Source organism: Heptranchias perlo, chromosome 7, assembly GCF_035084215.1.
Source record: "Heptranchias perlo isolate sHepPer1 chromosome 7, sHepPer1.hap1, whole genome shotgun sequence".
NCBI classification, from domain to species: domain Eukaryota; kingdom Metazoa; phylum Chordata; class Chondrichthyes; order Hexanchiformes; family Hexanchidae; genus Heptranchias; species Heptranchias perlo.
The window spans coordinates 90,078,446-90,090,737 of NC_090331.1; the positions used below are offsets into that span (position 1 = coordinate 90,078,446).

Here is a 12,292-nt window from a genome sequence, read left to right on the forward strand (position 1 = left end):
TTGCCTGCACTCTCCCTCTCTCTGGCTCACTTACTCTCAGCTGCAGCCTTTATATAGGGCTCTAAAAATAGCTTTCCTTGAAATACCATATAAGGGAGCAGGGCGATCCGCCAGCAGCCAACCAGCGGCCGCGTCTCATCCGCCGCCGCGCCCCGAATGGGGGCAAGCGATGGCTCGCTCCCTCTCCGATCCTCCCATTGGCCGGCGGTGACATCACCGCCCGCTGACCTTATACGGAGCAGTCGGCCGCTTTGATTGACAGGCGCTGCCTACTACTTTCCTCTCAGCCGCGGTGTTAACCGTGTGTGTTTTTTTTCCTCTCTGCTGGTCTCCCCCTTCGCACCAGAGTCCAGTGGTGCGTTCTGCTAAAGAGAGAGAGAGAGAGAGGGGGGAAAAAAATTAAAGCAAGGATTGCAAAGGAGAAGCATCGCCAATGCGGAAATACATGGACATCACATGTCCCTGAGCCCATTCTTGTCCAAAGATCTGCTGGCGTCGGAGTCTGCAGAAGGATTGCAATCAAAGACATTGACTTTATAATTTATTTTTTTAAGAGAGGTTTGCTTTGCATTGCCTGGAATAGCAAAGACTGGCTGCCTTTTGGGTGCAAATTGCAGAGAGATCCGATCTGCTTTTCACTGCCATCAATAATCACCTCCCTCCCCTTTCTCTTCCCCCCTCTTCCCCTCTCCCCCCTCCCCCTTTTCTTTCCCTTTCCCTTTCCTTTCTCTTCCCCCCCTCCCATCATCATCATCATCACCACCACCATGGATGTTTTGGCGAATTACAGTATATTCCAGGAGCTACAACTTGTCCACGACACGGGTTATTTTTCTTCGCAGCCTTCTTTGGAGGAAAACTGGCAGCAGGTGAATGTTTTAAAAAAATATATATATATTATTGCACAGGCTCCGGGTGAACGCCATCTGGCGCGGCTCAGGTTTTTTTTTAAGGTGATGTGTGTGTGTTTTGGAGAGTGAGAGGGAGGGGAAACATTACTAGTCCAGCACTAGACAGAATCATTGCAACTGTCATTAAGATGATGACCTCTCTCTATATCAGTGGCTCCACTGGGGGAAAGAGAGAGAGACTTTAGGCAACTTTTTTTCGATTCAAATAAATCAAGAGTTCTGATTATTGGAGTCAGTTGAATGTTATTTGCAATTAACTTAAATAAATATATATAAATAACCTTGCCAGTGCAGGTTTTAGTATATTTTATTACAGGGGCGAATTCCGAAGATTCATTGGCTTAGTAAATCATTTTTTGTCTGTTTTGTTCGAAGAGTCTCCCCATCCCAGCTTCAGACAATAGGATAAAATAATAAACAGCAAACGGAGATGGCCCCAGTTCCTGTGTGACTTTAAATTCAAATCTGTAAACTCCACTTCCCCTTCCCGTTTCACCTTTACAGGCGGCCCTGGTGGGATTTCCTTTCTGCTTTGTACATTGTGATCTGAATCATTGTAACCAAAAGCCCCCTTTTTTTAAACCCCCCCTCTCTCTCTCTCTGATCGGGGCATTGACTCAAAGGAGGGGGGGGGGGTTAAGGGTTTTTTCAGTCTGTAATTGACTAGACGGCTTAACTGACTACTTGTCATGAAAAATGAGAAGAATTCAACAGTAGTCTCGCCTGAACCTCACAGCCTTCAATGAAAAATAACAAATACCTGATTAAGTGGCAGATTTGTAGCATTTTCTGCTTCACATGCTAATGACCGAGGCAACACAATACAGCCGTGATTAATGAAATGCGAGTTAACCAGTGCTTAATGTAATAGGAGTCTATCTAATAAAGCATGCCGTAGGCTTAATTATTAGATAGTCATTACTAAAGGCTTTGCATCTACAAAATCATTAATAACTCCCCCTCCCATTATATAATCTATTACAATGGGTTTGCTTAAAGTGTTCTTTAAATTTTAACTTACTCCGGGGATTACCTGTGGCAGTGTTGCATTGCATCTCTCTGTTGTGTTGTAACCAGTTCCTGGTATCCCCTTTTGCAACATTTTAGAACAGTGACTTGCAATGCTCCATTGTGGTTCAGTACCCAGCCTGTTCACTGATCATTTGTACTCTTATTTCAGGGTTTATAGGGCGGTGTTAGTTCATTTGCGGGCTGTGGTAGCATTTCTGCAGGAAGAAAAATGACATTTGTTTTTCTTATGAAGTGGCGTGTTGCGTTTTGGCAAGTCAGTGCGCCCTGCGCCGTAGAAAGTTGGTTGCGGTTTCACATCCATGAATCGTATCGCCCTTGACCCTGGAGGGGGTGTAGTGCTGATTCGCCAGAATGATACCGAGGCTAAAAGGGGTTAAATTATGAGGACAGGTTGCATAGACTAGGCTTGTATTCCCTTGAGTATAGAAGATTGAGGGGTGATCAAATCGAGGTATTTAAGATAAGTATTCAATAGGATAGATATCTATTTTCTCTGGTAGGGGAGTCCAGGACGAGGGGACATAACCTTAAAATTAGAGCAAGGCCGCTCAGGGGTGATGTCAAAAATCTCTTCTTCACACAAAGGGTAGTGGAAACGTCGAACTCTCTCCCGTAAAAGGCTGTGGATGTTGGGTCAATTGGAGCTTTCAAGATTGAGATTGATAGATTTTTGTTAGATAAGGTATCAAGGTATGGAAAAAGGCAAGTAAATGGAGTTGAGATACAGATCAGCCCTGGTGGAACTGGGTCGAGGGGCTGTTCCTATGCTCCCCCAACCCCAGCAATGACTTACCAGTCTCAGTTTGTGAAGATGCTGAGTGGGAAAAGATTCTTTCTATCTCTTCCTCTTTTTCTCCCTCCACTTCCCTTTATTTCATCCCTCCTTTCTTTCTTTCATTCCGCTTCCTACCTTCTACTCTTTTCCTTTCCATCCTTCCTTCCTTTGATTACGTGGACCTCTCGAGTGGCCGGTTTGCCAGCATTGTCAGCTGGGAGTAGGCCCTTTGGCCACTAGCTCAGTTGGGTCATCACATCGATGATGATGAAGACCACCATTCAGCCCATCTTAGTTCATCCATTCAGAAAACCCGACAATCTCCCCCCCCCACCACCCCCCCACCCTCCTCCAAACACACATCCAACTGTCTCTTAGAGGACTTCAGGTTTTTGCCTTCACTCTCCGACCTAGAAGTCCATTCCATGTGTCAATCACTTTTCTTTCTTCAATAAAACCCAAAATGTATGTTCAACTTGTGAAGACGAACCTGCAATATTCGCCTTGCATCAGTTTTGAGCCTGTACCCACATCGTCCTACTTCCATGGCCTGCTTTAAAAAAAAACTTGCATTTATACAGCACTTTTCATGACCTCAGGACGTTCCAAAGCGCTTTATAGCCAATTAAGTACTTTTGAAGTGTAGCCGCTGTTGCAATGTAGGAAACGGGGCAGCCAATTTGTGCACAGCAAGGTCTCAGACGGCAATGTGATAATGACCAGATAATCTGTTTTTGTGATGTTGGTTGAGGGATAAATATTGGCCGGGACACCGGGGAGAACTCCCCTGCTCTTTTTCGAAATAGTGCCGTGGGATCTTTTACATCCACCTGAGAGGGCAAACGGGGCCTCAGTTTAACGTCTCATCCGAATGACGGCACATCCAACAATGCAGCACTTCCTCAGCACTGCACTGGAATGTCAGACTAGATTTTGTGCTCAAGTCTCTGGAGTGGATATTCTAGGTTTAAGTGTGTTGGGGGCAGGGGAGGGAGAGAAGGGGCTCCCTAAATATTCTGTACTTGTAGTTCCTTAGAGATGAATGGAATCCTAGATGAGTGAGGGCTTCTACCATAACAGATGAATTGCTCTTTAAAGGGTCAATGGCTAGTCGTTGAGATCTGCTGAAGCATCATGAGAACAGGACCAGTTCTTTGTTGTCATGTGTATTCCGAGTCTTGCACAGTAACAGTTGGAATGAGAGAGAACGACCTCCCCTGCAGCAACCTCATATCGCATTAATTATATACATGTATGCCAGTCGCCCAATTGAAGGAGTAAATACATTTCTGGCACTTGTATAAACCACAACTGCCGCTGAACTGGAACAGTTCCATTTAGCTGCATGGTTTTGGTGCTATGCCTCAATTGTACGAGTTGGCTCAACTGGGGAGGAAGAGAAAGAGGAGAGAATCAGTCAGTTATATGGAATGTTAGGGACACAGATTTAAGAGAATTGGCAAAAGAGCCAGAGTGGGGGGGAAAGGGGAAGAATTTTTTTAATGCAGTGAGTTGTTATGATCTGGAAGGGTGGTGGAAGCAGATTCAATAGTAACTTCCAAAAGGGATTTAGAAATGTACTTGAAAAGGAAAAATTTGTAGGGCTATGGGGAAAGAGAAGGGGAGTGGGACTAATTGGATAGCTCTTTCAAAGAGCCGGCATAGGCACAAAGGGCCGAATGGCCCCCTTTTTTGCTGTATGATTCCATGTTGTGCTTCCTCCCCTTAATTCTTCACCCAGCAGGACAACAGAGTGGGTAAACGTTCTTTTCCTTGAGATATGCCAACGTGGCCGGGCGCCGTAAGTTGACTTTTTCCAGTGGTTTTCACGGCTCCTCGATGAGCATAGGTGGAATCAGGAGTGTGCCACGTGGAGAATTAGTGCCAGCCTGGCATTTTATCGGCCTGTGCGGCACAGCGGTCAAGATGGCCGACGCACCTTTCCCCTCCGATCATGTTCTCCCGAGTTGATTTGTCACAGACAAAATAAGCGTTGGTTTGTGCTTAGTTCTCAATCCTGAAAGAAAGAATGAAAGAATGAACTTGCATTTATATAATGCCTTTCATGATCCCAGGACATCTCAAAGCGCTTTACAGCCAATGAATTATTTTTGAAGTGTAATCACTGTTGTGATGTAGGAAACGGGCAGCCAAATTGCACATAGCAAGATCCCACAAACAACAATGTGATAATGACCAGATAATCTGGTTGAGGGATAAATATTGACCTGGACACTGGGGAGAACTCCCCTGCTCTTCTTTGACGTGTCATGGGATCTTCTACTTCTACCTGAGAGGGCAGATGGGGACTTGGTTTAACGTCTCATCCAAAAGACGGCACCTCTGCCAGTGCAGCACTCCCTCAGTACTGCATTGGAGTGTCAGCCTAGATTAAGTGCTCAAGTCTCTGGAGTGGGACTTGAACCCACAACCTTCTGACTCGGAGGTGAGAGTGCTACCCATTTAGCCACTGCTGAAGGGGGTGAAAAGTCTGGAGTGACAGGATGCTGATTCCCAACCCGAAATCTGTTCTTTTGTGTGGTTGATTGTAGCACAACCTGTGTGAGAAACACTGTTTAAAAATGGATGCCTTGGTGCTTTAATCATTAAGGATCTGGAGCTAGAAGAAAGTGCAGTGCGACAAGGTATTGAGTGCTGAACTGTCATTTAGATTCTAGTGGAGTTGAATAGTGGCTGGCTGCAATTTTCATACTGTGTTCACATCAACTGGGGAAAAAACACCTAGCACACTTGCAAACTTAGTTTTGTCTAGAGTGCATCTAGCTGCATAACGCTGGTGGGTACAGGTCTGTCACTGTATAACGCTGTGGTACAGTACTGGTGGGTACAGGTCTGTCACTGTTTAATATGGGTACAGTACTGGTGGGTACAGGTCTGTCACTGTTTAACATGGGTACAGTACTGGTGGGTACAGGTCTGTCACTGTTTAACATGGGTACAGTACTGGTGGGTACAGGTCTGTCAGTGTGTATCACTGGTATAGTGCTGGTGGGTGCAGGTCTGTCACTGTAACATTGGGGTAAAGTACAAGTGGGTACAGGTCCGTCACTGTATAACGGGGTACAGTACTGGTGGGTACAGGTCTGTTACTGTCCAACATGGGTACAGTGCTGATGGGTACAGGTCCGTCACTGTATAACACTAGGGTATAGTGCTGGTGGGTACAGAGCTGCCGCTGGAGTTGAATAGTGGCTGGCTGAAATTTTCATACTGTGTTCACGTCAACTAGGAAAAAAACACCTAGTACACTTGCAAACTTTGTCTAGAATGCGTTCAGCTGCATAACGCTGGTGGGTATAGGGGATAAAGGATAAATATTGGCCAGGACACGGGGAGAACTCCCCTCCTCTTCAAAATACCGCCATGGGATCTTTTACACCCACCTGAGAGGGCAGACAGGGCCTCAGTTTAATGTCCCTTTGCAACTTTCTGCTCCCATCTACACTATTTACTGTGCCACCTAACTTAGTGTCATCAGCAAACCTGGGTGTACGGCTCTCTATTCCTTCATCCAAGTCATTTTTAAATATGGTGGAAAGTGGAGGCTCCAGTACGGTTCCCTGGGGGACACCACTAGTGTCATCCTGATAATTTGTGTACATGCCCATTATCCTACCTCCTAACCAATTCCCTGTCCAGGCCGAAAGGTTGCCTCCAATTCCATGCATTCTCATTTTTGTTAACAGTCTCTTATATGGAACCTAGTCGAATGCCTTCTGGAAGTCCATATAAATAACATTCATAGATATTCCATTATCTACCATGTTTGTTACCACCTCCAAATATTCAACTAGTTTCATTAGACATGACTTGCCCGTTAAAAATCCATGCTGGCTCTCTGACCAGCTCATATTTGTCCAAATGCTCAATCACTCTGTCCCTAATAACAGGTTCTAGTAACTTCCCCACAACTGATGTTACACTAAGAGGCCTATAATTTCGTAGTTTATCTCTCCTACCCTTCTTAAATAATGGAGTGACAATTGACGGTTTTCCAATCCAAGGGGACAATTCTTGAATCGAGAGAGTTTTGGAAGATCCTAAGTAAAGCATCAACAATTTCCTCACCGACTTCTTTAAAAGCCCTTGGGGTGGAAACCATTGGGTCCTGGAGATTTGTCTATTTTTAATCTCATTGGATTCTCCATTACCAATTTTTTTAAACTTGTATTGAATCTAGTTATTTCCTCCTCTTGATTTATTTTTACTATTCCTTGTATCTCTGGTATTTTATCCTCATCCTCTACTGTGAAGACCAATACAAAGTAGCTATTTAGTAAGTCTGTCATTTCCTGATTTTCAATTACAATATCACCTGTGTCAGTCTTTAAGGGCCCAACATTACTGTTAGCCACCCCCTTCTCTTAATATATTTGTAAAATTCTTTAGTGTTGTCCTTTAATTCCCTCGTAAGCTTTTTCTCATATTCCCTTTTTGCAGCTCTTGCCATTTTGTTTGTCTCCCCTTGCTGTTCTTTATATCTCTCCCTGTCTGCGGGATCTTTACTGTTCTTTGCCTTTTAGTTTTATACTATCTTTCACTTCCCTTGTTGACCAAGGTTCTTTAATTACCCACGTAGAGCTCTTGCTCTTTAGGGGTATGTACAGGTCTTGTATTGTACCAAATACTTAATTGAACATCTCCCACCGTTCATCCGTAGTTGTATCAGTTAATAGTTCTGCCCAGTATATTGTGGTCAATTCCTGCCTCATCCCTCCAAAGTCAGCCTTACCTAAATTTAAAACCTTGGTTTGTGACTCACCCTTCTCCCTCTCAAACCTGATATTGAATTCTATCATATTTGATAGCTGTTAGCTAGGTGTTCCCTTACCATTAGATTATTGACTAATTCAGGCTCATTTCTCATCACCAAATTTAATATGGCCTGTTCTCTTGTTGGTTCAAGAACATATTGTTCCAGAAAATTGTCTCGAATACACTCAAGTTCAGGTCTGTTGCTGTATAATACTGGGGCACTGAAAGGGTGGTGGAAGCAGATCCAATCGTGGCTTTCAAAAAGGAATTGGATAAATACTTGAAGGGGAAAAAAATTGCAGGGCTACAAGGCAAGAGCGGGAGAATGGGACTAACTGGATTGTTCTTACAAAGAGCCGGCGTGGGCTCGATGGACCGAATGGCCTCCTTCTGTGCTGTAACCATTCTATGATACTGGTGGGTACATGTCTGTCACTGTATAACATTGGGGTAACAGTACTGGTGGGTACAGGTCTGTCACTGTACAATATGGGTACAGTACTGGTGGGTACAGGTCTGCTACTATACAACGGGGTAGAGTACTGGTGGGTACAGGTCTGTTTCTGTACAACACTGGAGTACAGTACTGGTGGGTACAAGTCTGTCACTGTATAATGGGTACAGTACTGGTGGATACAGGTCTGTTACTGTACAACACTGGGATACAATACTGGTGGGTACAGTACTGTCACTGTATAATGGGTACAGTACTGGTGGGTACAGGTCTGTCACTGTATAATGGGTACAGTACTGGTGGGTACAGGTCCATCACTGGTGGGAGTAATTGGATGATGAATTAACAGTGGCAGTCTATAACACCTCCTATAGCTGTCAGTGTTTCTCCTATACATATTGGTAAGCCTAGTGACACCTGAGTGACATTGTAGGCCCATTTTCTATTAAGTGGGCAAAACGAATTGTTGAAAAGCAATGTCTTGGTGGGAGTGAAGGATCTGACTTGTAGCTGTCAAGTGAGCTGCAGGCCATGTAGCGTCTCTGTAAAGGGGGGTGGGAGGTGTAAGTTAAATCAATGCATCTTTAAAGTGGATGTAAGGAGTCTTTTGAGCAGGTTTTGGTAGCTGAGAAAACTCCACTGCCCTGCTTAAACTGCACTACCTCATCTTTATCTGAGCTGCCATGGATTCTTTTAATATTTTGATAGTAGTCAGGTGTCAGCCATGGTTCAGTTGGAGCACTCTCACTTCTGAGTCAGAAGGTCATATGTTCAAGCCCCATTCCAGAGACTTGAACACATAATCCAGGCTGACACTCCCAATGCAGGACTGAGGGAGTGCTGCACTGTCAAAGGTGACGTCTTTCGGATGAGATGTTGAACCGAGGCCCCGTCTGCCCTCTCAGGTGGATGCAAAAGATCCCATGGCGCTATTTTGAAGAAGAGCAGGGGAGTTCTCCCCGGTGTCCTGGCCAATATTTATCCTTCAACCAACATCACTAAATCAGCCAATCTGGTCATTATCACTTTGCTGTTTGTGGGATCTTGCTGTGTGCAAAATGGCTGCCACATTTCCAGCATTACGACAGTGACTACACTTGAAAAGTAATTCATTGGCTGCAAGGTGCTTTGGGATGGCCTGAGGTCGTGAAAGGCGCTGTATAAATGCAAGTTCTTTCCAATTATTAATTATATCATCATTTCTTAATTAATACACGAGATCAAAACAGCTTCCATCGCCAGACACTGCCAGCGGTTTGTGCCCCTGGTGCTGTTCTCTGTTTGCGAACCAGCCAAGGTGTTTTCGAAGTATATGAGATTGTCACAACACAGTCACGCGTGTGTTTGCGAGAGACACTTATAGCGCTTCACTGTACGGCTGAGTGGTGGCTTTGAGAATCCGGTCCAGACTGGATCGAGCACTTGCTATTTAATAAACAGCACGAGAGTGTCAGAATTCTCAAAGGACAAGGCACCGTCTCTGCGGGGGAGGGAGGGGATCTGCTTAGCTTGGGAGTGGAGGCAACTGACTAGAGAGAGCTTTAAATGAAAGGGAATCTTTTAATTGTCATTGCAAGTATGTATCTGTTTTCATTATAAGGGGAGGGGATTGTCCCACCAGCTGATTTTAAGGTGTCACATCTCAGAGCCTGGACACTCCTTGTACTTCTCACACTTCATAATGATTTTTTAAAAAAAGATTGATCACTTCTGGATCCACTCTGCCATGAAATTCCAGTGGGATTTCTGCATTGTCCTTTTGAAGGGCGATTTATGCATTGCCCTTTTAAGGACCGTTTAGTTTATTTAAAAAGTTCCATATTCTCCCCATAATAACCCAAGGCTAACCTGAACAGCGGAAAGTATTTGATTAGAAATCTTTATATTAATTATTCGGGATGAGTCACGTGTATGTGTATGTGTTTTTATTATAAAAGCCTCTGCCTTCAAATTGAGATAAAATCGTACAGATCCCCGCAGGGTTCAGTCCTACATTTGTATGCTTTAAAACAGTGTGTGTCTGGTGGAGTCACAACCTGTCTGGGTTTTGAACTGGAGCATCGGTTTGCTTTGGCCTCTGGGAATTGCTGAGGTCACAAGTGGCGTCAGGTTAACTCTTTCTGGAAGCGCAATCCTTTCTGTTTACCTCCTGGCTGTTAAAGCTAAGATCGGCAATGAATCTCATTACTGGCAAAACTACATCAGAATCGACCCGTGTGCCAGTCTCCTGCCAACCTCTTCCCCACCCCCTGCCCACCATTACCTCCACCATTTTGGATTTGGCTAAATGTGGTGACCCAGGTTTTGGGCTGAGCAGAGCCAGATTAAGAATCCTTAGGGCTCTGGGCGCCAAGAACGCAGAGGGCCCCTTTCGCACCTCAAGCAACGGCAAGTGTCGGTGTCAGTCATGGCTCAGTTGATGACTACACTTCAAAAGTACTTCATTGGCTGTAAAGCTTTGGTCATGAAAGACGCTATATAAATACTTATATTTTAATGAATCTGCTGAATCTGTCTTGCCCCCTTCTGACACTGTCTTTAAACGCTAAAATATTTTGATCCAGTGGTTGTATGTAAGTCTACATGCTTTATTGTGAGTTTTACCGACAGGGGATGGGTGAGGGGCAATATTTGCACAGGGTCCTTAGCAGGTCCCTATATTTGGCCGGGGTCCCTGGGCACAGGCCCCCTGTCCCCCATCATGCCCGTGGGTTAATCCGCCCCTCAGGCAGAGCTCCGCGACACTGCATAGCATCTTTTTAAGAACGGGAGGAGACAGTGGGCGAAGGTGATTCTTCTTTTCTGCTAGTGAATGAGCTGTGTTCAGGTGTCAGCTGTGGCCCAGGGGCAGCACACTCACCTCTGAGTCAGAAGGTTGTGGGTTCAAAACCCATTGCAGAAACTTGAGCACATAATCTAGGCTGACACTCCCAGTGCTGCACTGTTGGAGGTGCCGTTTTTCGGATGAGACGTTAAACCGAGGCCCTGTCTGCCCACTTGGGTGGATCTAAAAGATCCCATGGCACTATTTTGAAGAAAAGCAGAGGAGTTTTCCCCAGTGATCCTGGCCAATATTTATCCCTCAACCAATGTTTGGTCATTGTTGCTATTTGGGGACCTTGCTGTGTGCAAATTGGCTGCCTTGTTTCCTACATTACAACAGTGACTACACTTCAAAAGTACTTCATTGGCTGTAAAGAGCTTTGGGACGTGCTGAGATCTTGAAAGGTGCTATATAAAAGCAAGTTCTTTTTTTTGCCTCAGCTATGTTTGGGGTAAGTGACTCGTTTCTGCTTGGACCCACTGAGAATTCAGTGCTCTCGCTGCCTCTAGGGATTGTGCACAGTTGCAGGCGGCGAGTTCAATGGGTTTAGACATCCACGGATCCAGCGCTGCAGCCTGCCCCAACCGCGGTCCACATCACCTGCTCCGTGCACTGGCTGATCTCTCCCTGAATTGGCCATTGAAGGACGCAAGCGGGCAACTTTTTCTCTGGCTCTCTCCCCTCCCTCCAGCTTGGTGGGGCAATGCCCGGTCTTCGGTGCCTTGCTCATAATGGTAATGGCTGAAGTGGGGAAGTCAGCAATGTGGTGCACTGTGCCTCAAATTCCCCCTTCCCCAACCCAGCTATCCCACCGTGGTGTTCTGCAGTGTGGGAATGTTGCAGGTTAGATCGTTGCTGCGTGTCGCACTGGTCGCCCTGGGTTATGGCGAGTCGTCCATTTTCCCTTCTCTATTAGCGAACTCTCAGATCCCCCTCGGCAGCTGGCCGGCTGCTGCACAGGAGACGGGACAGTAAGGGAGCAAAACCCAGCCTTTGCTTCACCATGCGGTGCAGGCTCAGTCGTCGTTTAATGCCTAAATGAAGGGTAATGGGGCCACACATACTCGTTGTAAGCGGCTGGTGACATTAGAGAAGGGGCAGGGGCAATCGAGCAGAGAAGACTCCAGGTATGATACCAGAGGTTCTGACAGTGCCTGAAAAGACTTAGTGTTTCAAGCGGAGACTCTTCTGAGAAGGTTCTGAGCACGCTCGGCTCCTGGAATGGCCTAGATGTTCTGTGCACTGAATTCCCAGTGGCCATTTTGTCCGCCAGTCTGTGCGGCTGTGGCATTAGGGTTGACAGTTCTGATTGGACGTATTCCTGGAGATTTCATCGCATGACCTTCCACCTCCAACTGCCCTCCTAGTCAAACAGCCTTCTTTCTCATCTCCAGTATTTTTACAACTAATTAACGAAAGTGTCCAAAGGAAATGGGGGAGACAAAAAGCGACATAATTTTTTAAGTGCTCCAGGGTTGGCAGGGCAGGGGAGGGTGGGTTGGCAGGGCAGGGGAGGGTGG

At 45.6% G+C, this 12,292-nt stretch overlaps 1 protein-coding gene across 1 annotated transcript in view; it reads left to right on the forward strand.

The window, feature by feature from the left end:
• The first annotated feature begins 298 nt into the window (after positions 1–298).
• The window catches only part of LOC137323404 (Krueppel-like factor 7), an 84,156-nt gene continuing 72,162 nt past the window's right edge, over positions 299–12,292 (forward strand). The window contains exon 1 of the mRNA XM_067986883.1: positions 299–869. Coding sequence (XP_067842984.1) covers positions 768–869 — 102 coding nt within the window. The 5' untranslated portion in view covers positions 299–767. The remainder of the gene's footprint in view (positions 870–12,292) is intronic.